The following is a 25,619-nucleotide window of genomic DNA, read 5'->3' on the forward strand; positions in this document are numbered from 1 at the left end:
TGGGTCAAAATTTTAAAGTTTGGTTTTTAGTTGTTTTATTCTTGTGCCTGTAAGAGATAAATAATTCCTTAAGCATTGTTATAGAAATTCCCTGGATTTCTATCTATGACCCAAACCAAAAATTCGAGGAATTTGGCTGTCATTTAAATGATCCAAAACTGTGATGAGTGGCCTTCCTATCCCACAATTCTTGAAATCTTGTGCAACCTTCACCAAAATGTAATTTTAGAGCCTTTTATCACCTCGAAAAGAAACTCCGTGCCCATTAGTAGCCATTCCCCATGTTCCCTAAATTCCTAGGCCGAGGCTACCACTAATCTGCTTTGGGTCTCTAGATTTGCATAGTCTGGATATTTCCTATAAATGGATTCACACAAAATGTGGCCTTTGGTGTGTGGCTTTTTTCACTAAGCCTAATGCTTTTCAGTGTTGTATCCATCAGTATGTCATCCCCTTTTATGGCTGAATAATAGTCCATTGTATGGATAGACCACATTTTGTTTATCTCTTCATCTGTTCATTTTGGTTGTTTCTGCCTTTTGGCTATGTGAATAGTTCTGCTATGAATATATGTGTACAATCATCTGTCTAAAAATCCATTTTCAATTCTCTTGGATCTATAACTAGGAGTAGAATTGGTGAGTCATATGATAACTCTATGTTTGACCTTTCAAGGAATTGCCTGATCGTTTTCTTTTCTTTTTTTTTGTTATTGTTTGAGACAGAATCTCACTTGGTCGCCCAGGCTGGAGTGCAGTGGTGCAATCTCGGTTAACTGCAAACTCTGCCTCCTGGGTTCAAGCACTTCTTTCCCTCAGCCTCCCAAGTAGCTGGGATTACAGGCGCCCACCACCATGCCCGGCTAATTTTTGTGTTTTTAGTAGAGACAGGGTTTCACCATCTTGGCCAGGCTAGTCTTGAACTCCTGATCTTGTGATCCACCCCCCTCAGCCTCCCAAAGTGCTGGGATTACAGGTGTGAGCTACCGCGCCCAGCCCATGCCGGACCACTTTCTAAAGTGGCTGCATCATTGTACTTGATGATGAAGTGCTGTTTCAGATGACCAACATTATGGTTTGGTCAGACAACACCCAGTTTATGATGGGCAGCTCAGGTCTTAAGATCACATGTATCACAGTCATTCTGTTTCAGTAAATAACTCCAGCAAGCCAGGAGCTTTTCCTCCTGGCAAATTATTATTTTTGTGTGTGTGGAGGGCTTAGCTTTAAGTTTATTTCAAATTCCAGAGGCCTGAACTGTGAGTCTCTTACTAAGGCTTGGAAAAGGCTCTGTGTAGCATACTAATGGGATATGCCATCTCCAGAAAATGGCCCACTGAGTATTGTGCTTCTTTTTTAGCAAGCAGAAGGTTCCAGGTAAGGCAACTTGTCTTTCTCTTTGGAGGGACCATCTCAACATGTCTCAGCCCACTGGATGCCCAGAAAGTTCACTGAGGTGTCACCTCCCTGAATTTTCAAGGGGCTTATCTCTCACCTTGTGGTGAGACATTTGCCACTTCCTATGCATCAGCATGATGTCTTGGGGTACAGTGAGATGATCAAATCAGTTCCCAGGGACTCAATTATGATAATGTGCAGAGGTTTCCTTTGATCTTTCCTTCCATTTATCACCCTCAGTCCTTGAGTCAGGAAGCCCCTGTGGGAATTCTTCCAGCCACCAATTGTGTTTATTCTAAGCATGGATTCAAGAAGTGGGGAGAGAGCCACAAGGTGGCTGAGAGTGAAAGGGACATGGGCTGACTCCACTTCTGACCAGTGGACCACAGTGGCATTCTATTTCCCCAGGGATTAATACGAGCTTGTGCAAGCCTCTGGTAAATGGACATGTGTCCCAGGGGAAAGTAGGAGGCAGGCTTAAACTACACACGTGTGCCTGGCCTCACTTTTACAGGCTTACCTCACAGTCTCTGGCCTGTGGACTGACTAGATCTGGGAATTAGATGAGGCACCATGATTTTCCATTGTGGTGATTCAAGGCAGGATGCCTTTAGCCAGACCTAGCGTTACGGGGGTTATACAGATCATGATGGCTTACTATAGGACACCGCGATCAGTTAGACAGCACCAAAGATCCCTGGGGAGAAATCAGTTTGGTTCCAGCTTCCAGCCCTGCTGCCTATCATGATACCCAGGCTCATCCTGTTTCTATGAGATTTAGTGCCAGTGCTTTGTCTCTGCTGTTTGGCGTGAAGCCTGGTCGTAGAGTTCCAATTGAGGTGTGCTGTGACAGTAAACACACACACACCGGAAAGAGCTTGCAGGGACCAAAAAAAAAGCAAAATGTCCCATTCATGCAGTTGCGTTTTGCCTATATGGGGAAGTGATAATATTTCGGATACGCTGGGTTAAAAAAATTCATTATTAAAAAATCAATTTCACCTTTTTCGTTTTACTCTTCTTCCACGTTGCTGCTAGAAAAAGTCAACATGTGGCTCATAGTCTGCTCCTACTGGCCATCTGCTCTAGCTGGATGGGACCTACAAGCAGCAAAAGGCTTTCAACCTCTCCAAGCCTCAACATGTTCACTTTTTAATCAGGACTGATCCAACACAAACTTGAGAGAGTCGGTGTCAGAAAGCAAGGATCTACTGACTACGCAGCGCTCAGCCGTGAGCCCAGGCGCAGGCGCGGAGCTAAACCCGGAGGTGAACCAGCGACAGCTGGGGACACGCCCACAGACTCCGGGCTGCCGAGGAGGGCGGCACTAGCGCTTCCAGCCCAGGCCCACCGGGCTGGTAGAGGCTCGAAGCGCAGGCGCAGTCGCGCGACCCTGGCCGAGCCAGCCAATCACATTGCGCGGAAGATCCGCGCGCGCCCGCGCGCGCGCCTCGGGTCCGCCCCCGGGAAGCCCCCGCCCCCTCCCTCCCCGCGGCGAGGCACGCACAGGGCTGTGCGCGAATGGGCAGGCCTAGCAGCGCGGCCTGACTAGACTGTGGCGGCGGGAGTCTGCGGTAGTTCTCTGGGCGGTGGACCAGGCGGTACGCACGCGGTGCAGGGTAACATGGCGGATGCGGAAGGTAAGGGCTGCAGGCGTCCAGGCCGTGCTAACTCCGGGCGACTCGGGGAGCCGGGGATGGGGGATGGGGGATGGTATCGGGACCCGCGCACACCTCCCTCTGATTCCCGCCGGCGTGTCGGCCTCTTAGCCGACCGGCCTTGTCGCTCGGCCCTGGCTCCATGGCGACGGCGGGAGTGGGAGTCCCTCGCGGTGACTTAGCATGGCGGGGCTCGGGCCTCTCACCGACGACAAGCCTCCCTGGGGTCCCGGTCGTCGTCGTAAGACATCTGTCGTGCTGCCCACCCCGTGTTGGCGGGGGTCTTGGCAGCGTCTGTGCTGCTGCCAGCCCGGACTCCGCCAGTATAGCTCCATGCGACGATGGGAGCAAGGGTGGTGGAAACGGGCCGAGAAGAAAAGGAGCCGAGGGACCCGGGAGCAGATAGCTCCGAGTTGCAAGAAAGTTCTAGAGGCCACAAGCTGGCGGGGAGAGTCGAGTGGTCGCTTATGGAACTGTCGGGTCCTCTGCGTGAGCGCTTCTGTGGGATGTTTAAGCCCTGCCGTAGCCACGTGGTGAACCGGAAGGGAAGCCTAAGCGTGCAGTAGCCTGCAGGCAGTTACCCAGCCTTGCGATCCATATATTTGGCCTTACACACTTTTTTTTCTCGCTGACCTACGGATATACTTTCTGAGAAATGAGTCGTTAGGCAATTTCATCATTGTGTGAACGTCAGACTGCTCTTACACAAACCTAGATGGCATAGGCTACTATGCACCTAGGCTGTAGATGGTGTAGCCTATTGCTCTAGGCTCCAAACCTGGACGGCACAGTACTGTGGGGAATGTTATAGGCAGTTGGAGCACAGTGTCGAGAGGATGTGTATTTAAACATGTCTAAGTGGAAAAAGGACAGTAAAAATATAGTACGGGGCTGGGCATGGTGGCGCATGCCTGTAATCCCAGTACTTTGGGAGCCCGAGGCAGGCAGATCACCTGAGGTCAGGAGTTCGACACCAGCTTGGTCGGCATTGTGAAACCCTGTCTCTACTAAAAATACGAAAATTAGTTGGGCATGGTGGCGTATGCCTGTAATCCCTGCTACTTGGGGAGGCTGAGGCAGGAGAGTTGCTGGAACCTGGGAGACAGGTTACAGTGAGCCAAGATCGTACCTGGGCAACCAGAGTGAAACTCCATCTCAAATGTATATGTATATATAGTACACAAGGTTAAAAGTGGTGCACCCATAGAGGAGAGCACTTACCATAAATGGAGCTTACTGGGCTGGAAGTTGCTTTGGTTGAGTCAGTGACTGAATGTGAAGGCCTCAGACATTACACTACTGGAGACTATAAAGTCTGTACACTTAGGCTACACCAAATTTATAAAAATATATTTTTCTTCAGAATAAATCAGCCTTAGCTTACTGTAACTTTATAAACTATTTCCTTCAACTCTTGTAATAACACGTAGCTTAAAATAAACACATTATTCAGCTGTACATAATTATTTTCTCTGTTTATATCCTTATTTATAACTCTTCTCCTTTTTTTTTGTTTTTACTTTTTTTTTTTTGTTAAATAAGGCACAAACACACAGTAGCCTTGACCTACACAGGTCAGGATCATTAAGACATCACTAGGAGATAGGAATTTTTCAGCTCTGTTATAATCTTATGGAGGCCACCGTCACATATGCAGTCTGTCCTTGAACAAAACATTATGTGGCATGTGACTGTAATTGTAGACCTAAAATCCATTTCCTACCTGCCCTAATTTCGGTTTTTATTTTAAACTCATGCTCATTTATTCTTGGGGAAAATTCCCAAATCCTGTGTTTGTTTTTTTTAGTAATTATTTTACCAAAGAAACATAAGAAGAAAAAGGAGCGGAAGTCATTGCCAGAAGAAGATGTAGCCGTGAGTAGTAATGTGTTTGACTTCACTTTGACTGAAAAGAAGGTTTACTTAAATAACAAACTAAAGGAAAGAAGTGTTTTTAAAGGTTTCCAAGAATGGGCCAGGATTGGTGGTCATTGTGTAGATGTGAAAAAGTACTGATATGACAGCCCCAGACAGTCCAAGTCTCCTTCAGGGGTAGCTTACTAAATGGTGCTGGCCTTAACTGCTCCCTCTCAATTTCTCTTCCTTCTCCCACCCACAGACCCACTATCCCCCTTTCTCTATAAATATTTGGACCCATCTTAGTGGCATTTCACTTCCCCTCTGTACTCCTGGTTCATTTCTTCTCTCTTTCCCTTGGAGGTCCCACTGAAAAGGCATAGAAAGCCTTATTTTCTATTTAAAAGGCACACATTTCCGTGGTAGCAATGGAATTATTCAAAATCAGATGGGAAGTCTAATAGGTTATATTTCTCTTCTGTGGAAGGAAATACAACATGTTGAAGAATTTCTTATCAAACCTGAATCCAAAGTTGCTAAGTTGGACACGTCTCAGTGGCCCCTTTTGCTAAAGGTATGTGGTTAAGATCATGCATCAGGTGAATGTCTGCTTTTATGTTATTTCCAAGTGTTAAACGACTGATAGTGTTTAAAGCAGGATTCCTTAAGGTATCTGAAATGAAGAACCAAGTTTAAAAAAAAAATTGCAATGCACTCAACACTGTTGTAGAATACAACATATGTCACCACCACAATATTAGATTGCTAAGCTTGTAAACAATTAGTTCTCAGTTTTTGTACTTCATCTTGCAGACCTATGCCAATTTGTGGGCCACATAGTGGTGCTGACTCTCGTTTTACATGTGTTCATGACATGTTATTTTGTTTTGTGTTGTGTTGTGTTGTCACTTTCTAGAATTTTGATAAGCTGAATGTAAGGACAACACACTATACACCTCTTGCATGTGGTTCAAATCCTCTGAAGAGAGAGATTGGGGACTATATCAGGTAAGCGTTGGGAGGAGGCACTGTTGAAACTTATTTTCTTTTGAAATTGATGCTTTCACACCAGCTATTCAAGAAGATAGTAGCATGTCAGAATAGCTTTGTCCTGAATATATAACCTGTACCCACAGTGAATTCTTTTTCTTTTTGACTCTTCAGATTTGTTGTTTCATTGGAACACAAGTGGGTGATGCATAAATTTTTTTTTTCTGTTCTAGGACAGGTTTCATTAATCTTGACAAGCCCTCTAACCCCTCTTCCCATGAGGTGGTAGCCTGGATTCGACGGATACTTAGGGTGGAGAAGACAGGGCACAGTGGTACTCTGGATCCCAAGGTGACTGGTTGTTTAATCGTGTGCATAGAACGAGCCACTCGGTTGGTGAAGTCACAACAGAGTGCAGGTATATGGGGGAGGGAGGGAAGGACTGGCTAGAGTGGAAGCTTTCTGCATTTTCTTTCTACGTTTTGCCTGATGGAAACTATTTCTTCATTTGGGGAAAAAAATTCTGAATCAAGGATATTGTTTTGTTTCTGTGTGCCTTCTGTCCCCTGCCAGATCTTGGTGGTCTGTCCCTTTTGGAATTCCAAATACTAAGCACGAGTTCATCAAGCTGACTGGATCCATTTGTAGCCTGGAGGCAGAACTCTGCCCAAGTTCAGCTCTCAGCTTGTCACCCCAGGCTTCTCACTGTGTGCTACCATTTCTGCCTAAAGTGTCCTTCCTTCATTTTTATCTGAGAAAAGCCTGCTTATCTTGCAAGGCATTTTCCAGGCAGGCTCTGTACACTGGGTACTCCCAACTGCCCTTGTCAGTACATTGAATTCCCGGTGAGAAAGTGTCTTCATTCCTTTCCCACATCACCACCATGAAATCTGTCTTAATGCAAATGTTATAGAAACACAAGGTCAAACTGCCTGCTTTTCCTGCTGTGCAAAATGGGAGTGACTGAGCCTATAAGAAATACAGAAAAGAGAAAACTCAGTGGCCACACCTGACTACTCTTTTGTCATTTTTCAGGCAAAGAGTATGTGGGGATTGTCCGGCTGCACAATGCTATTGAAGGGGGGACCCAGCTTTCTAGGGTAAGTCTGCAATTCTAAGGAAGATACCCTTTGTCAGCTTGGATCTCTGAGCCCCTAAACGTCTGGAGGTGGGTTAGTGGTCCTGGCTGACTCCTTTTGTGCCCTTTTCGGTCGGCTGCCATAGCCAGCCTGGACCAGTGACTGCACATGGTAGGGGCATATGCTGGCCACATACATTCTGATGAGGGTGTTGTTTTGGTTTGCGTTTGTTCTTAGGCCCTAGAAACTCTGACGGGTGCCCTATTCCAGCGACCCCCACTTATTGCTGCAGTAAAGAGGCAGCTCCGAGTGAGGACCATCTACGAGAGCAAAATGATTGAATATGATCCTGAAAGAAGATTAGGTGGGTCATTAGGCCGGGGAGGAACTTAATTGGCATAGACCACAAGTGGGTATGAGCACATTTTTCAGGACTCTGTTCTGTTAAAGTAGATGTGATTGAAGTTGAAGATTTTCTGAAACCTGCCCTACAGCAGGGATATTGTCTGTGGGCAGTATTTTTTATTGTCTTTTGTTTAAAAAGTGAACAGTGCCTAGTAAAGTGAGGTGGCTTTTACACCTTTTATGACTACTTCTGCTGAAATTGAAATGTTTTCATTCTGCATTTGTGTATGTAGTTTGGTGCTTTGTTCAAAGGTAAGTGTTTTCAGAAAAGTATATTTTACATGTATTTTTTTATTTGTCACAATTTTGACTTCTGTTGTACAAAACGTCATTTAAAAGGTTTTCTGTTGAATCCAGAGTATTCTGAAGATGGAAGCCTGTGTGTAAAATGCTACCAAATGGCAAAAAGCAACAACAAACAGTTGGATTTTACTTGTCTTTTTAACATAGCAATATTTAGCAGGACTGGTCAGATTAAGTTGTCAGAAGTAAATTTTTGTATTTTTAGTAGAAATGTGGTTTCACCATGTTGGCCAGGGATGGTCTTGATCTCCTGACCTCGTGGTCTGCCCACCTCGGCCTCCCAAAGTGGTGGGATTACAGGCGTGAGCCACAGCTCCTGGCTATAAATTTGAGACAATGCCTATTTTTCTCCCATGCATGAAACATACCATGCTGAATATACCTGCAACTAAGTGTTAAAAATTTTGCTGTGTGACTCTAGTGCTAATATCAGAATTATATGCAAATGTTATAGAAACACAAGGTCAAACTGCCTGCTTTTCCTGCTGTGCAAAATGGGAGTGACTGAGCCTATAAGAAATACAGAAAAGAGAAAACTCAGTGGCCACACCTGACTACTCTTTTGTCATTTTTCAGGCAAAGAGTATGTGGGGATTGTCCGGCTGCACAATGCTATTGAAGGGGGGACCCAGCTTTCTAGGGTCTTTTGACCTCGTGATCTGCCGGCCTTGGCCTCCCAAAGTGCTGGGATTACAGGCGTGAGCCACTGCGCCCAGCTGCAAATGCTTATATTTTGAAAAGTAGTTGCCCTTAGCATATGGTGCTAGTCATGGCCTGTGTCTGTCACCTCTAGTCTTGATGGCTCAGATAAAGGATAACTGCTTTTCTCAACTAGAGATGTATTTACAGTAGGTGCTGCTTTTCTTGTGTATGTATCTTAGGAATCTTTTGGGTGAGTTGTGAGGCCGGCACTTACATTCGGACATTATGTGTGCATCTTGGTTTGTTACTGGGAGTTGGTGGTCAAATGCAGGAGCTTCGGAGGGTTCGTTCTGGAGTCATGAGTGAAAAGGTATGTGTTATGGGGCTAGAAGTTTTAGAGCTGTTTTACTGTCTGCCAGCCTTTGGTGGCACTCCACTTTCTTCATGTCATGGGAAAGGCGCTTTCCAAAGTGTTGAGTTCAGTCCAGGGCAGCTTCCCTGTTCTGTTAATTAAACTTTGGGACATTAAAATGGGCTAGGGGAGATGACTGGGTAGAAAGTATTCTATTCATTTGCCTCCCAGCCTACAAAAATGCCTGCTTGGGTCTAATACATCAACAGTTAAAGATGCCTGGAAGAGACAGGACTGAAGAGGCTGAAGATATAATGAGCTTGTATTAGCAGACAAGTTACATTCAGTTTTATGAAGTTTGGGGTCTGATGGGCTGAGATACAAATACACTGATTTATTTTTACATATGGCTGCTTTTCAGGACCACATGGTGACAATGCACGACGTGCTTGATGCTCAGTGGCTGTATGATAACCACAAGGATGAGAGTTACCTGCGGCGAGTTGTTTACCCTTTGGAAAAGCTGTTGACGTCTCATAAACGGCTGGTTATGAAAGACAGTGCAGTAAGTTCCAGCTTAGGAGTTCATGTTTAGACAGAATGTACTCCACAGATGACGCTTGTTCCTTTTATTGTTTTCCAAGTCCAAACCAAGTATACTAATTTAAAGTAAAAGTTTAATGGTAGGCATACTTAAGGCACATTAAGCCGGGCACAGTGGCTGATGCCTATAATCCCAGCACTTTGGCAGGCTGAGACAAGAGGATCACTTGAGCCCAGGAAGGAGTTTGAGACAAGCCTGAGTAACACAGTAAGACCTTGTCTTCACAAAAATAAAAAACAGCCAAGTGTGGTGGCACATGCCTATATTCCCAGCCACTTGGGAGGCTGAGGTTGGAGAATTGCTTGTGCCCGGGAGATCGAGGCTGTGAGCTATGTTTTTATGATGATCAGATAATTAGCCTTTTATAAAATAAGACATACTATTGTCCTTGCTGTAACTTGAGGGATAAAAATTTCTGGATATTTAAAATATTTGTGGTTGGTAATTACTTATATTCAAATCTTAAATTGTATAGATGTTTCCATTTTTTATGCATATAGTCTATAATAAATACTGAAAGATGGCACCATAATAAAATGCAGTCACACACAGTGGACAACGTAAATGTAATGTCTTCTCCTTATCCAACCATTGGCCTGTGGCTGAAAATAAAGGGAGGGTAGAATGTGATCAGCAAGAGATCTAGGTGGGTAGAGATGGCGTAAGGTAGATGGGTGCATTAGGTACCATTGAACCTCTGAAGAGGTGGCCTTAACTTGTACCCATTGGCCTATAAATTCTATACCAAGACTTTTGTGTGATTGGTTCAACAGGCCTCACTAATCTTGTTTGTAAGTTCTTTTGGAGCCTGTTATTGCCTGTATCTCCAGTAAATGTATTCTTTCTCCTGATAAGGGAGAGAGAGGAGCAATTAAGGAATGCTAAGGCTGTTTTTTATGTTTAAAATGAAAATATTGGCCAGGTGCAATGGCTCACACCTGTAATTCCAGCACTTTGGGAGGCCAGGGCAGGCAAATTGGTTGAGCTCAGGAATTTGAGACCAGCCTGGGCAATATGATAAAACCCTGTCTCTATTAAAAATACAAAAATTAGCTGGGCGTGGTGGCATATGCCTGTAATCCCAGCTACTTGGGAGGCTGAGGCATGAGAATCACTTGAACTCGGGAGGCGGAGGTTGCAGTGAACTGAGAATGCGTGACTGCACTTCACCCTGGATGACAGAGGGAGACTCTGCCTAAAAATACAAAATAAATAAAATGAAAATACCTCTAGTCTCTAGAACCTGAAAGTCTTTACTACTTTTGAGTCATGTGTGGAAAGTACAGAGAGCGGTGCCTAGCACAGGGAGGTAGCTGCTGCTCTTCTGAGTCCCTTCATGCCCCTTACAGCTAGTGGGCTGTCAGTGCCATTAGCTCTGTTTCCTGGTCAGGCCCCACCCTCTTGTTATCCTCCTTAATCTCGTGTGGGTGTGGGGTGGAGGACAGCAGCTGGGGCCCTTACACATGGTGCCATCTCTGCAGGTAAATGCCATCTGCTATGGGGCCAAGATCATGCTTCCAGGTGTTCTCCGATATGAGGATGGCATTGAGGTCAATCAAGAGATTGTGGTTATCACCACCAAAGGAGAAGCAATCTGCATGGGTAAGAGGGGAGGTTTGTTTTTTAAATTGTAAATTTTTGTGGTTATGTAGTAGGTGCATATATTTATGGGGTTCATGCGATGTTTTGATATAGGCATGCAATACATAATAATCACATCATGGAGAATGGGGTATGCATTTCAGGCATTTATCATTTGTGTTACAAACAGTCCTATTTTACTCTTAGTGATTTATCACCTTAGTTATTTTAAAATGCACACAAGTTATTATTGACTATAGTCACCTTGTTGTGCGATCAAATAGTAGGGTCTTACTCAACTTGTTCATTCTTTTGATTTTTGTTGGTGGTAGTGGGTTTTATTTTTGTTGCTTTTTTTTCTTTTCTTTTTTTTTTTTTTTTTTTTCTTTTTTCAAACAGTTTCATTCTTTTGCCCAGGCTGGAGTGTAGTGACACGACCTCATCACTGCAACCTCTGCTTCCCAGGTTCAAGCGATTCTCATACCTCAGCTTCCCAAGTAGCTGGTATTACAGGTGTGCACCATGATGCCTGGCTAATTTTTGTATTTTTAGTAGAGATGGAGTTTTGCCATGTTGGCCAGGCTGGTCTCAAACTCCTGACCTCAGGCGATCTGCCCTCCCAAAGTGCTGGGATTACAGGTGTGAGCTACCATGCCTGGCCTGATTTTTCTTTTTTTTTTCTTTTGTACCCCTTAAGCATCCCCACCTCCCTGCCAGCCCCCCACTACTCTCCCAGTCTCTGTTAACCTTTTACTCTCTATGTCTATGAGTTCAATTGTTTTGGTTCTTAGTTCCCACAAATAAGTGAGAATACACAATGTTTGTGTTTCTGTGCCTGGCTGATTTCACTTAACATAATGATCTCCAGTTTCATCCATGTTGTTGGAAATGACAGGATTATCAGGATATCATTCTTTTTTAAGGCTGAATAGTATTCATTCCATTGTGTATATGTACCACATTTTCTTTATCCATTTATCTGTTGATGAGCACTTCAGTTGCTTCCTAATCTTGGCTATTGTGATCTCTGATAACACTGATTTCCCTTCTTTGTGGTATATACCCAGCAGTGGGATTGCTGGATCATATCATAGCTCAGTTTAGTTTTTTGAGGAGCCTCCAAACTGTTCTCCATTGTGGTTGGACTAATTTACATTCCCACCAACTGTATACAAAGCTTCCCTTTTCTCCACATTCTTGCCAGCATTTGTTATTGCCTGTCTTTTGGATATAAGGCATTTTAACTGGAATGAAATGATATTTCATTGTAGTTGTGATTTGCATTTCTCTGGTGATTAGCATTGAGCACCTTTTCATATGCCTGTTTGCCATTTATTTGTCTTCTTTTGAGAAATGTCCATTCAAATATTTTGCCTGTTTCTTGACTGGATTATTGGATTTTTTTCCTATAGCATTGATTTCCTTATATATTCTGGTTATTAATACCTTGTCAGATAGGTAGTTTGCAGATATTTTCTCCCATTCTTGTACATATGGATATCTAGTTTTCCTAGCACCATTTATTGAAGAGACTGTTTTTTTCCCCAGTGTATGTTCTTGGCACCTTTGTCAAAAATGAGTTCAGGGTAGGTGTGTGGATTTGTTTCTGGGTTCCCTATTCTGTTCCATTGGTTTATGTGTCTATTTTTATGCCACTACCATACTGTTTCGATTACTATAGCTCTGTAGTATAATTTGAAGTCAGGTAATGTGATTCTTCCAGGTTTGTTCCTTTTGCTTAGGATAGCTTTGGCTATTTTGAGTGTTTTGTGGTTCCATATAAAGCACCAGTGTTTAACTCGTGAAAGTTTAGCTACTATTGGATTGTCTCTTAAGACTTTAAATGCTCTGCACCCTCTTAGTGAATGAACCTTAGAGCCATTCATTTAATGGGTCTAATTTGCACCAGAAGTAAGCATGTCATCAGGATTCCTTAGCTCTGTGAGCAGGCAAGGCAGCCACAGCCTATGGACAGCAGCAGTAAAGGAATCCTTAAACTTCAAAGGCTCTGTGGCCCCAAAGGGAATGTGCATGCCATTTCTATACATGTCATGAGCTGCAAGCCCATTTTGTGTATCTTTAGGTGCTTTGTGAAGTTTAATGTCATTTCAAGGGCCTCCTTCCTGTAATGGAGGATTTCTTCCATGTGCACATCCTGAGCAAAGGAAACCCCAACTAAAATAGTAGAGCTCAGAGTTTTAAAATTTTAAAGTGGCATAGAACAGTAGAATTGGGGCTCATCAATTATCAATTCTTTCCCCTTCAAATAATTCTTTTCTTTTTTCAATGCCTGTAGCTATTGCGTTAATGACCACAGCAGTCATCTCTACCTGCGACCATGGTATAGTAGCCAAGATCAAGAGAGTGATCATGGAGAGAGACACTTACCCTCGGAAGTGGGGTTTAGGGCCAAAGGTAGGTGGGACTGGGTTGCGTGCCCTGCCAGGTTCTTTTGTTTGGCGTTGTAGAACAGTTAACTTGGGCAGCTCTTGGTGTATTTCACCGTGGTAGACATGTCTTGTGCTGGGCTCCGGATTGTCAATGAGTGGAAACAGGCCCTGTCTTGGACCTTAGAGATTTTAGTCTAATGAGGGGAAACAGTTGGGCATTACTTACATAATCACACAGTGGAATGGTAATTTTCATCCATGTTGGTGGCTACCAAGGATTGCAAAGAGGTGTCAGGCACCTGGAGAGTCCAGTGGTCAAGGAGACTGGGGAAGGGGTTGTTGTTAAGCCAGTGTGAAGAGTGGGTTAGCTGTTGATGAAGTTAAGTGAAGAGGGGAGGGGAGAGTTCAGGACAATGGGAACATGCAGCATGTGCAAAGGCCAAAGAGTACAGTGGCTGTGGTGGGGATGTGTGTCACCAAATGGCACTGCAGAGGCTCTTACTAATACGCCTTGTGACCTTCAACAAGTCCTGTGTTTGTTGGAGTTAGTGGGTGAATTCTGAATGTTCTGGATAGGAGTTTGAGGTCCTTCTGAGAATACACTAGGGAGGAACCTTGTTCTGTTATGTGCAGTCACCACGCCCACTTCCTGCATTGAAACCATTCTAATGTTGGCACCTTGATGTTCCATCAGGCCAGTCAGAAGAAGCTGATGATCAAGCAGGGCCTTCTGGACAAGCACGGGAAACCAACAGACAGCACGCCTGCCACCTGGAAGCAGGAGTATGTTGACTACAGGTGAGGGCAGGATGTTTTAGAGCCAGGGGAGGGTAGAGACGGCACACTTGCTGCCTCGAAGCAGGAGTACGTCATCAACAGGTGAGGACGGGGAGGGTAGACAGAGCCCACTTGCCATTTGGACGCAGGAGTACGTGGACAAGAGACAAGGGACAGGTGAGCACGGAGTTTGTAGAGCCCCAAGGGAGTGGGAGTCGTGTGGTTTGGGGCAAACTGGTAAATGCAGGGCCACAGGAACTAACTCTTCGGGTCCCATGAGGTGTTGGCTGCCTAGGCCAGTTAGGCGTTTCAGCCTGCACGGCAGACAGTTAACCCTTTCTAGTCTGGCTGGTGGGACTCTAGAGGGAGTGTCTGCAACAGTAAGTGGTGAGTTCTTCTTTTGCCCAGTGTCAGTATTTTGATGGTGGCTTTAGACTTGCCAGATAACACTGCATAGCATCAGTACTGCCCTGGAAAGCCATTCAGTGAATTTGACCCATTGCTATCTCTCCTCTTTCAGTGAGTCTGCCAAGAAAGAGGTGGTTGCTGAAGTGGTAAAAGCCCCACAGGTAGTTGCTGAAGCAGCAAAAACTGCGAAGGTGAGTGGTGTGCTGTGATCAGTCGGAATGTGCTTAGTTGAGTCCTGAGAGGCACTGGTGTTCGTCTTGCCCTGTGACTGAGGTAAAGCTGCCTCATACTAGGGGGCTTGTTTGGGCTCTGCAGGCTCCTCTGATTTGTATTCCCTGTCGTGTCTGCTGGGAGGAGGAATATGGGCTCAGGAATCAGACCTGCCTTGACTCCTACCTCAGCTATGGCAGCAACACGGGAATAGAATGGGTTGTGGTGCATGTGTCATTCTGGCCCCCACCTTGGGTGAAATGGTAGGACAGATATGTTGAAATCAGAGGCCATGGCTAATGGACACTTGAGGCCACACAAAATTCAGCAGAGAGCAGAATTGCCAGAGACTGGCAGGCATCTTAACCCAGCACCACCCAGTGTTTAAAGAGTCAGTTAAGCATGGGGTGGCAACTCCACCCCATGGAGCTGCTGGCATTAGAGCACAGAATGACAGGTCTACACTCAGAAACCAGGGGCGGTACTAAGTATCCTGCACAGGCTGTGTGGGAGGAGCTTCTGACTTGTCAGATGTGAATTCCTGCTTTGCCTGCTTTCTATGAGGACTCACAGGAGCACGCTCAGAGATCCTTGCAGTCATGAGAGAAACAGCTCTTCTGGGCCTTTCTGCCCCTAAGCCCCGTGCTGCTGCTGTGGTGTTCCTGTCACGCCTGCCCCAAGGCTTCTTGGATTTGGGGGATGAGACTGTCTTCAAACCCTCAGTAAACTAGGGCCCTATCTGGGTTTGTAGTCAGACAATGTCCTGTTACATTCATTTGGGATCTTGGTGCCTTGTTATGTTTTGAACCTTGTCCATTATTGCCCAAGATCTAACAATTAACCAATTGCTTTCATCTCAGCGGAAGCGAGAGAGTGAGAGTGAAAGTGACGAGACCCCTCCAACAGTTCCTCAGTTGATCAAGAAGGAAAAGAAGAAGAGTAAGAAGGACAAGAAGGCCAAAGCTGGTCTGGAGAGTGGGGCCGAGCCTGGAGATGGGGTGTGTGTAAACACGTTCAGGTTCTTTGGGCTGGCTTAGTCTCTGCATGGGGAAAGAATTACCCAGGTTGTACCAGCTTGGTTACTCTCTTGAAGGAGCTGTGTCCCAGGGGGTGGGGTGCTACCAAGTGCCTTTAGTGCTTGCCCATGTTCCTAGAGTTCCCTTGCCCTCCCTGTGGAAAGGACAGATGGAGGCACCCGGCCGCCACTGCTTATAGTTAGAACTCTATTGATGGTGGGTGGAGTGGATGTATAGCTTGGTCTGAATGTTTCTACTTCCAAAAGTAGACCACAGAACTTTGTGTCAGGTGCAGTATTTAACCCAGAATATTCTTACAGATCCTGAAATAGCCTTGCTTGACTGTGTGGACCCTTACTAGATTTCCTTCTGGGAGAGTCATAGTTTTGTTAGTGGTTGCTATCTATGAGCTTTGTTTCTCTCTCTCTCTAGGACAGTGATACTCCCAAAAAAAAGAAGAAGAAGAAGAAAGCAAAAGAGGTAGAATTGGTTTCTGAGTAGCGAAGGCCATTTAAAGCATTGTGTCCAGCTGGGAGAAGAAACTAAAGCCTTATTGAGAAAACACGTTATAGATCCTTTTGTTGCTGAGAGAGTGGAACATAGGTTCTAGACAGGATGGAGACTTCTGGCACATTTTAGCTGCTACTTTGAGACGTCGGTGATGTTACCTGGTGTGGTCATCCCATCTTGTCCTGTTTTAAGGATATGGGTGATGAAAGATAAAAGAGGCAGAGTTTATCCCAATGACCTCTCGATTTGAGTTGGGAAGCCTCACCTTCAGACCCAGTAACTGTCGGTAGCTGTCTGCTAGTGGCTGTTTTAACATTGTAGTCCTAGTTTGCGTTTTTTTTTATCCCCTCTGTTTAAAAGGTTTGTAAAAAAAAAAAAAAAAAAAAAACCCCACAAAAACTAAGTCTGCTCAGTGAAATGGTGTAGAACCCTAAATAAGTGAAAGAGTGTCGCTGAATTTTGTCTCTGAATTCAGTATAACTGAGTTTTGTCCATCCTGGTGTCTGGGTGTAGGTCTGGCAGGCCTGGTAGTTTTCCATCTTGTTCTGGCCTAGAGGTCAGTCCTTTTGCACTTCCTCAAAGCTTGTGTACAGTGCTCACCTAAATCCATCTGACTACTTGTTCCTGTGCCCTCTTGTAGGCCTCGTTTACTTTTAAAGAATGAAACTGTTCATTGCTGGGAGAAGAACGTTGTAATTTTTACTCATTAAAGTCAACTTGTTAAGTTTTTATGTATTCCTGTTGGGTTTTCTTATTGTTGGTGATCTCATGTTAGCAGAGCAAAAAATGTAAAATATTTTGATTAAAAATCTAGAGACCTTTATGTCCTATTTGAAATGTGATGCTTTTCCTTTATGTTTGCTTGGTTCTACATTTTTTTTCTATACCTTACACACAGTTTACCTTGGGCCCTATCAACTGATGTGAGATCAAGTACTCAGCGGCAGTGATTACCACAAACCAGTGATCTCTTTGGAACAGGGAAGGAAAGGGTTGATGTATTTATTTATTTTGAAACAGACTTTTGCTTTTGTTGCCCAGGCTGGAGTGCAATGGTGTGATTTCGGCTTATGGCAGCCTCTGCCTCCCAGGTTCAAGCAATTCTCCTGCCTCAGCCTCCTGAATAGCTGGCATTACAGGCATGCCCTACCATACCTGGCTAATTTTCTATTTTTTTTTTTTTTTTTTTTAACCAGAGATGGGGTTTTTCTATGTTGACCAGGCTGGTCTCAAACTCCCGACCTCAGGTGATCTTCCTTCCTCAGCCTCCCAGAGTGTTGGGATTACAGGTTGTGAGCCACTGCTCCCAGCTGGTTGATATATTTATACATAGTGGTCCTGGCAGGAGGGTGCCAGTGAGTGTGTCCAGGGTAGGGTGGGGAGGGCGTATATATCTGCAAGACACATCTGGACTTGGGCTAAGTGGTAGGAGCCCACTGAAGCTGTCACTTCTGGTGCTGATGGCAGGGTGAGTGGGGAGAAGGAAGTCGAGGGTGGGGACACTCAGGAATCTGAAGGCCTCAGTAACATAGATTAGTGGGAGAAAGCTCTACGATTTCTTTCAATTTGGTATTAGAAACCGAGAGAGAGGCTGGGCGCTGTGGCTCATGCCTGTAATCTCAGCACTTTGGGAGGCTGAAGCAGGCAGACCACCTGAGGTCGGGAGTTCGAGACCAGCCTGGCCAACATGGCAAAACCTGTCTCTACTAAAAATACAAAAATTAGGCAGGTGTGATGGCATGTGCTTGTAATCCCAGCTACTCGGGAGGCTGAGGCAGGATAATCACTTGAACCTGGGAGGTGGAGGATGCTGTGAGCCAAGATCCTGCCATTGTACTGTAGCCTGGGTGAAAGAGTGAGGCTCTGTCAAAAAAAAAAAAAAAAAAAAAAGTCTTTGTGGAGGAGTCCTTGGATGCAGCAAGGAAAGGCCCATATCATGAGCCAGGTGTGCAGAGTGAACCCCAGCCCTGGCTTAGCCCAGCCTCTACTGTACCACTGGACCCCAGACTTGGTTTTTCTCCTTGTAAATATGTGTCCACGATGGGCTCGCCCCCAGATACAACCACCTTAGGGTGTTTTTCTGCATGGGCACAAGGAATGGGGATTCTTCCAGGACACTGGTGTTTGTCGTCTGAATCCCATCTGAACACAAGAGTGGCATCTTCTGTTAATGGCGTTGTCCAGGAGCTTAAGTGAAGTGGGTCACATTTGTTTTTGTGTGGAAACCCAGAGTTACAAGGTCATTGGCATTTTAACACAGCATTTTTATTGCTATTGAAGATTTCCCTTGAACAGACATCATTCTATTGCACAGATGTGTCATTTTGGCATTATAGAAAGTTGCAGTTATAAACACTTTCTCCAAAATAAAAAGACGAAATACCCAGCATATACAGTTGAAGGTGAAGGAGGGCAGGCTTTAGAGGGATGGGGGTCCATTGCTTTTGCTGTGCATCATCTTTGAGCAGTTACTTTTTGTTAGTACTTCTTACCCTCAATTTCTGGAGATCCTTTTGAAATCCAGATCAGTGGAGCCCCATCTATCAGGAAAATCAAATCCCAGCCCTTCAAGAGCCTGAGCAAGAAAATTGAATCCTACTGGCTTAATTAGGATAGCTGCAGAGAGTTGGAAGCTGACACTAAACTAGGTGAAGCAGCCCTGTTTGTCTTAAAGCAAGAAGGGTGACGTTCCAAATGCTGGAGAGAGGCATACGGTGGGTTCCCCCATTCTGCAAGCTTAGTAAACCCAGGAAACAGGCACCCACTGCGGAGAACTACACGCTTGGTCGAAGGCTTCTTGTAATTTCTTAAGGGTTTCATCAACACCATTATTGACCAATGAGAGGTCAAAGTAGTGAGCGTACTGGCTGCGGATGGCCTCAGAATCCTTCTGCAGCTGCTGCAGGGCTTCTGTCTACAAAGAAGAAAGCCACAGATGAAGCAAGCTGCACCACCCCCAGCCCAGAGAGGCTAGTGACAGATTTTAAACAGCAATTGTTAGCGTTGCTCAGCTGTGCATCATACTTGACTCAAACTCGGAAGACATTGTGATATAATGTTAATGTAGGGCATGAAGAGGCAATCTCAAAAGACCATGGCAATTCTCAGAGGGTCTCAGGCTAACCCTGACTGATTAATCAGAGCTCTCTGGAGGATGAACAGCTATGTAGACATAGCATGGACTTCACCGGCATCTCTCACTTAATGCCCTTTGAACATGGAAGAGCCATTTCAACAACCACCAGAGCTGCAATGCCAAAACAAAGGTGATTTTGTTTGTTTTTGAGACAGTCTTGCTCTGTGGCCCAGGCTGGAGTGCAGTGGTGCAATCTCGGCTCACTACAACCTCCACCTCCCAGGTTCAAGCAATTCTTGTGCCTCAGCCTCCATATTAGCTGGGATCACAGGGGCCTGCCACCATACCTGGCTAATTTTTGTATTTTTTTTAGTAGAGACGGGATTTTTCCATGTTGACCAGGCTGGTCTCAAACATCAGACCTCAGGTGATCTACCCGCCTCAGCCTCCCAAAGTGCTGGGATGATGGATGAGCCACTGCACCCAGTCAGATAAAAGATCACACCTGGAATCCCAGCACTTTGGAAGGCCGAGGCAGGATGATTGCTTGAGCCCAGGAGTTCAAGACCAGCCTGGGCAACACAGTGAGACCCCATTTCTACAAAAAACAAATTTTTAAAATGTGTGTATTTGTCTTAGGCCTCTTTCTTTGACGTAAAACCAAGCGGCCATGAAAGATGAATCATTTAACTACATAAAAGTAAAAATGTCTGCATAGCAAAAAGACATGCCAAATTGGAAAAAAAAATAATTGCAGCTGATATTACAATGATACCACAAAAAGCTACTTACCCTAATATATGCTACCTAGAAATCAAAGGCCAATAACTCAGCAGAAAAATGAGCTAAGGACATGACCAGATAATTCTCAGAAAAGGCAATACTAATGGCCTTTTCTGAAAAAGTACCCAATCATCTCTTTTAGTAAAAGAGTGAAGATGCCAGTTTTCCCTCCAGTAGATTGGTAAAAAATGAAAATTTTGACAACATGCTACAGGCAAAGAGAAACTCACAGGTGATATGCTGTATGAGGATTTGCTCAACTGTCCATCTGTGCCACTGGAACTGTGTGCCTCCAGGACAATGACTGGATCTGGTTTGTTTGTCCCCATTACCTAGCATGGGCACTGGCATAGCTAGTGGTTTCAGAACTCAAATGAATGTGATGCCCTTTCGCTTCTTGGCCCTAGAGAAAGTGAACTCTCACCCACCCCCCACAACCCTCTCCTCACCTGAGTGCCCTGGTCAGTAGGTGCAATGAACACAATGAAAGGTGAAAGTTCTGCTGTCCGAACAGTCTTCAGGGTCTAGAAAACAAGGGGAGGAAGGAAGAAAAAGAACGTGAAAAAAAAATCCATTATGGATTCCTTCCAATAAGCAGCTTTGAGCTTTACCCCAATACTATTTTCCATCATTCCCAGCACTACTGTACTTGTTCCGGGATGACTCCATTAAAAGTGCTGCAGAAATCTTGAGCCCCAAGAAGATTCCCAAGGAGCACTGCTTTTTTCAGCACCCTCTTCCCCATCCCTTGTGTGGCTGAGCCCATCCGTCCCTGCCCTTCCATGCCTACCCACCTGTGGCTCGATGTCAAGGATGGCAATCTTGTCCTGCTTATGAATCTGGTGCACTGTTTCAAATTTGGTGCCAAACATGTTGCCCTGGTAGCTGCCAAACTCCAAGAACTCGTTGGCAGAGATGTCCCTTGTCATCTCCTCTGTTGAGATGAAGTGGTACTCCTTCCCATCTTCCTCACTCTTCCTTGGTGGCCGTGTTGTATCTATACAAGAACCCAAATCTGTGACAAACTCCAGGTTCTCACCCTTTCATGAGGGCTTGGACCATGGTGTCTGTGTTGAAACCCTAGCTGCCTTTGGTGCATTGAGTTTAATAGAGGGGTTCCTCCCATGGGCTCCTGAAGAGCTGATGCTAAAAAGTGATGCAGACCAGGAAATCCCCCCATCTGCCCGGGAAACATTTAATTTTCCCTAAATGAAGTAATATCTCTCAAACCACCGAATTCAGGAATATTGAAACTCAGAAATGAAGATAGCTGAAAATATTTTAAAAACAGATCTATAGGCTATGGTCAGAATTTCTTGGAAATGTATTTAAGGTTTCCTTTTCATGACTCGGAAAGAAGAGTACTTTGGTTTAGTTTCAGCTCATGTTGTTAAAAGTTGGACTGTTCTTAAAAGTCTTTTTTTTTTTTTTTGAGACGGAGTCTTGCTCTGTGACCAGGCTGGAGTGCAGTGGCATCATCTCAACTCACTGCAATCTCTGCCTCCTGGGTTCAAGTGAATCTCCTGCCTCAGCCTCCTGAGTAGCGTGGACTACAGGCGTGTACCACCATGCCCAGCTAATTTTTGTATTTTTAGTAGAGATGAGGTTTCACCATGTTGGCCAGGATGGTCTCGATCTCTTGACCTCGTGATCCACCCACCTCGGCCTCCCAAAGTGCTGGGATTACAGGCATGAGCCGCCGCGCCTGGCCCAAAGTCATGTTTTCTGTTACTCATATAAATTGTCTAATCAGTAAAATATGCTCCAGATATTGTAGCTTGAAACCTCCCCTCTTTCCATCTTCCATTGACTGCCTCCTTTGCCTTCTGGATCACAATTATCTCTCAACTGGCCCCTTCCCCTCAATCTACAACCATATGCGATTCTCTTGAAGGAGGAGCCTGTACTGGTTATTTCTACTTCACCATTCACTCCTGGGGCCATCTGCTTTCTGCTCTTAACGTGACCCTGAAATGACTCTATGTTCCTCCTGGCAAGGAGGCAACTCAATGATCCATGTGTAACAAAGCAAAATGAAGAAAGAATAAAAAAATACGAATATGATGTTTAGAATCTGGTTTTCTATTTTGCTTAGCAGAACAGTAATTCCACACTTAACATTATTCATATTATCAGTAGGTTCTTGGAAACTGTGGCTTTAAGTGAAATCATGTACAGCTGGTCCTTGAATAACATGGTTTTTAGTTCAACTTCATTGCATTGTATTGTTGATGAGTAAAAAAACTGGTTTTTGTTATATGTCATTTCACTTTAAGTCATAGACTTCCAAGAGCCTATTGACAAAGTGAGGAATGACTGTATTTCTTTCTGGGAACATATACAACTATACCATGCACTGTCACTTCTGGGAATGGAAGAGTTACTGAATTCTCCACCTGATCACTGGGCTACTCTTCTCCATATCTAGAACTGCGTTGAGACAGTTAGTTTGGGCCTTTCCTAGGCACTGCTTTGATTTAGAAGACATTCCATGAAAATTAGAGGTAGACTGAACATCAAGAGTTGGATAGCTCAGGAAATCCACTAAGTACATCTACTTGGTGCGCTATAAACCTGTTCTCAAAGAGAATTAGGCACATCGCAGAGGAGCATGAGAAAATGTTTAAAAAGTAAAATGACAAAGTTATATGCACAGACTTTAATACTTTGTAATTTTTTGGGCAGTATAAAAATGTTTACTATAGCTTCTGTTATATAGACAAGCAGCACAGAAAATAACAATAAGAAAAGTTGTTTTGTTAGGTGGAGCAATTGTGGGCACAAAGTTTCATCTTCCCATATTTTGTTTAGTTTTAATCAAACACTTAAATAAAAATAACAAAATAACACTAGGGTATTTCAGATGGAAAGTGGTACTGTGTTGACATGTGCTACTGATGCCCTGTCCTTCAGCCTGTTGTTACCTTCCCTCCAAGGTGCCCAAGAGCTACTTACATGGGGCAGGGTACACAAACTTCTCTGGATTCTGGCTGATCAGGGCATTCTTAATGTGGCTGCGACCTACGCCACTGGCTCCTGTGTAGAGAGAGAAGAATATCTTCCATCTCTTTTCCCCAGAGACAGAGGTGGGGAGAGGAGCAGGGATGGGAAATCACCAACAGGTGAACATGAGTTGGGATTGCATCTGGGCGGGGGTCAGGGCCTTTAAGCTGTGAGATTTGGGGCCACCAAGGGGCTTCAGGTCTTTTCTTTCCATTTGGGGAAGAAGGCTGTTTTTGAGGACTAAGGGTTGAGACTCAGAATGTAACTAACTGTCACTTTTGCAGAGGAGCCAGCTAACATATGAGGTTTTCTGTTTATTTTCTAAAATTTCTTGAAAGTGGAACTGAATTTAAGCTAGTGTTTTTACTAGAAATTTTACCAGAACCTTAATACAGATTCTCTAACCAACTAAAATTCAACCCTTAAGACAGGAAAGTGAGCAACCCGCCTGAGGCAAGGCCCACATATCTGGGTTTGAAGCAAGGACTCATTCTGTTTCAGGTCAGAGTCACTGCTTGGGGGAAGGTAGCTTCCAGGGCTTATATGGGTGACTGACAGCTCAGAATACTAACAAAGTGCCAGTGAAGCTGCAACATATTTGCTTTAAAAAGCGTATCACTGCCAGCAGACAGATGAACAAGGAGCAAAACCTAGTTTGGGATCTAGCAGCACAAAACCTAACCCGAAAGAATTGGTTGCTAAATAGTAGAGAAACTTGTAAGGTCTAGTTTTACTTGTGAGGTGGACCCAGATGAAGTGCACGTGAAAATTCAGAGAATTCCTCACACCTACTCTATGTGGGGAACCCAAGATACTTCACTTCTTTTCTTCCTCGCTGCCTTTTTTGGGGGTGAGCACATGATACAGGAGGAAAACAAAGACAGAAATGTGCAAATGAGGCAATAAGAAGATACCGATCAGCACCAGGGTCTTCCTCTTGAATGCAGGGAGCCGAACGACTTCCTCATAGGAAACAACATCCAACTGGTCAAAAACTAGAGACAAACAAAACCAAGCAGTGTTCATGTCCAGAGCTGGGGAGAACAGTGGTCCACACCCTGGTAGCATCTTAACAAGCAGGCAGGAAGTGACTGGAGATGAGGCCAGGGAGGTTGGTGTGGAGGAAGGACTTGGGACTGTATTTTTAGTGTGGTGAGGGAATTTTGAGCAAGGGAGTTTATCTAACTTTTAGACCCTCTCTTCCTCATTCCTCTATCTCTCTCAGCCAATCTTTATTGTCTCCTGTCCTCATCTCTTCTCCATAGTTTCAGTAACAGTTGTTCCCTTGGCACTTAGAACTGAAGAATGCCAATGCTATTTCTGTTCCTCCTGGATGTCCCTTATCTTAGAGGACGGTGCTGCTCTTAACCCAGCTGCTCAAGATGGAAACCTGGTGTCATCCTGACTCTCCACCCCCTCCCCTGCCCACAGCCCCTGAGACCGCCACGATTATTCCCTGGCTGGTGGTGTGCAAGAGACATCTCAGAAAGAGAAATGCAGATGGAAAGGTGACCATGTGAATTCTCTGCTCAAAACCCTTCACTAGCTCCAGACTATCTATCATACAAAATCTAAAACACTAGGGAGGGTGCACGAAGCTCCCTATGACCTGGCCCTGGCCTCTCCCTCTGGCCTGTGTTCTTACCCCACTTCCCCTCTCCTAGTACAGATGCTCTGGCTACATCTACTTCTGTGTGAGGGGTGGGGTGATGAGCAGGTGTGGGCAGACCACTAGCCCTCCTTTACATCCACTGCCTGACTGCAGCACCTGTACACTGCACCACCTCTCCTTCTCTGCTGGCTGCAGAGACTGGGAAATACACGAATGCTGCCAGGAACCTGGAGCAAGAAGGCTCAGAAAGCTTACTCGAGCTGTGCTTGGCCAGATATTTGTCTTTGTACTTCTTCTTCTTCCCAAAGGGACTGCAGCTTGGGGCTTCGCTAGGAGCTGACTGAGCCACACTTGCCACTCGCCTGGTAGGAAAACAACAATCAAGGTGTCACCGTATCCTTGGCGCAAAAGCCCCCTTTCCTCCCCACTCTCTCTCATACCCCCCAGCCACTCATTCTCCAATAGCACCCCCTTCACTCTCTGAGTGTCTGTTACAGTGGCAGATAATGTCTGCAAAGTGCCCCATACACCGATGGTGCATCGTGCACTGTGCCCTGCCCTCTGTCGGGCACCTGGCTCCTCTCAGCGCATCTCACTTTCTTTGGTCTAGACTATAAATGTCTCAAACCTTTATGACCCTACCTCACTCTAAGAAATACACTGTACATTGCAAGCCGGTATTACACATTACACATACGTTTACAAACAAAACACATATACACACCCCACATCTACAACTAAAACAAATGCTTCACAAAACAGTAACTTGTATTACTACATGTAATATATTCTAATATTTCTATTCAATGTCAACCCCACAAAGGTTGTAATCTTTACACTGGGATTATTTTGCACAGGCAGAGGGATGCTCAGTGTTGGATGTGTTATCAGCTGGAACTGTTCTGTGAATTTTTCTACCATTCCTATGGCCATGTGATGTAACCTAGGACTAAGTGAGAAATCTGA

The 25,619-nt window shown here is 44.8% G+C and overlaps 2 protein-coding genes and 2 non-coding genes across 6 annotated transcripts in view; 3 read left to right on the forward strand and 1 right to left on the reverse strand.

Moving 5' to 3' along the window:
* The first annotated feature begins 2,790 nt into the window (after nt 1–2,790).
* Nucleotides 2,791–17,015, forward strand: DKC1 (dyskerin pseudouridine synthase 1). Its single transcript, XM_032265180.1, has 15 exons — nt 2,791–3,037; nt 4,863–4,930; nt 5,400–5,486; nt 5,829–5,920; nt 6,136–6,320; nt 6,938–7,002; nt 7,219–7,345; nt 8,571–8,701; nt 9,105–9,248; nt 10,769–10,889; nt 13,165–13,283; nt 13,953–14,056; nt 14,556–14,634; nt 15,514–15,651; nt 16,102–17,015. The coding sequence occupies exons 1-15, from the start codon at nt 3,022–3,024 to the stop codon at nt 16,168–16,170; spliced, it is 1,545 nt and encodes a 514-aa protein (XP_032121071.1). The 5' UTR covers nt 2,791–3,021; the 3' UTR covers nt 16,171–17,015.
* Nucleotides 8,795–8,923, forward strand: LOC116541277. The gene has a single exon (XR_004264768.1). It is a non-coding gene; the product is annotated as a small nucleolar RNA SNORA36 family (small nucleolar RNA).
* Nucleotides 14,355–14,484, forward strand: LOC116541278. Its single transcript, XR_004264769.1, has one exon. It is a non-coding gene; the product is annotated as a small nucleolar RNA SNORA56 (small nucleolar RNA).
* Nucleotides 17,016–18,422: 1,407 nt separating the features above from the next.
* The window catches only part of MPP1 (membrane palmitoylated protein 1), a 30,322-nt gene continuing 23,125 nt past the window's right edge, over nt 18,423–25,619 (reverse strand). For 2 of the 3 annotated variants that reach the window (XM_032265184.1, XM_032265182.1), the window contains 6 exons: nt 24,909–25,015; nt 23,956–24,099; nt 22,994–23,074; nt 20,833–21,035; nt 20,488–20,562; nt 18,423–19,093 (listed from right to left, as the gene is read on the reverse strand). In XM_032265184.1, coding sequence (XP_032121075.1) covers nt 18,917–19,093; nt 20,488–20,562; nt 20,833–21,035; nt 22,994–23,074; nt 23,956–24,099; nt 24,909–25,015 — 787 coding nt within the window. In that variant the 3' untranslated portion in view covers nt 18,423–18,916. The remainder of the gene's footprint in view (nt 19,094–20,487; nt 20,563–20,832; nt 21,036–22,993; nt 23,075–23,955; nt 24,100–24,908; nt 25,016–25,619) is intronic. The other variant, XM_032265183.1, reaches the window with a different exon arrangement.

This window comes from Sapajus apella, unplaced genomic scaffold (assembly GCF_009761245.1).
Source record: "Sapajus apella isolate SASKATOON/1434 unplaced genomic scaffold, GSC_monkey_1.0 scaffold149, whole genome shotgun sequence".
NCBI classification, from domain to species: domain Eukaryota; kingdom Metazoa; phylum Chordata; class Mammalia; order Primates; family Cebidae; genus Sapajus; species Sapajus apella.

Coding starts and splice junctions, on each gene's coding strand:
- DKC1 (XM_032265180.1), top strand. Junction 4,931..5,399: donor TGCCAGAAGAAGATGTAGCC/GTGAGTAGTAAT, acceptor CTTCTGTGGAAG/GAAATACAACATGTTGAAGA. Junction 10,890..13,164: donor AGGAGAAGCAATCTGCATGG/GTAAGAGGGGAG, acceptor CAATGCCTGTAG/CTATTGCGTTAATGACCACA.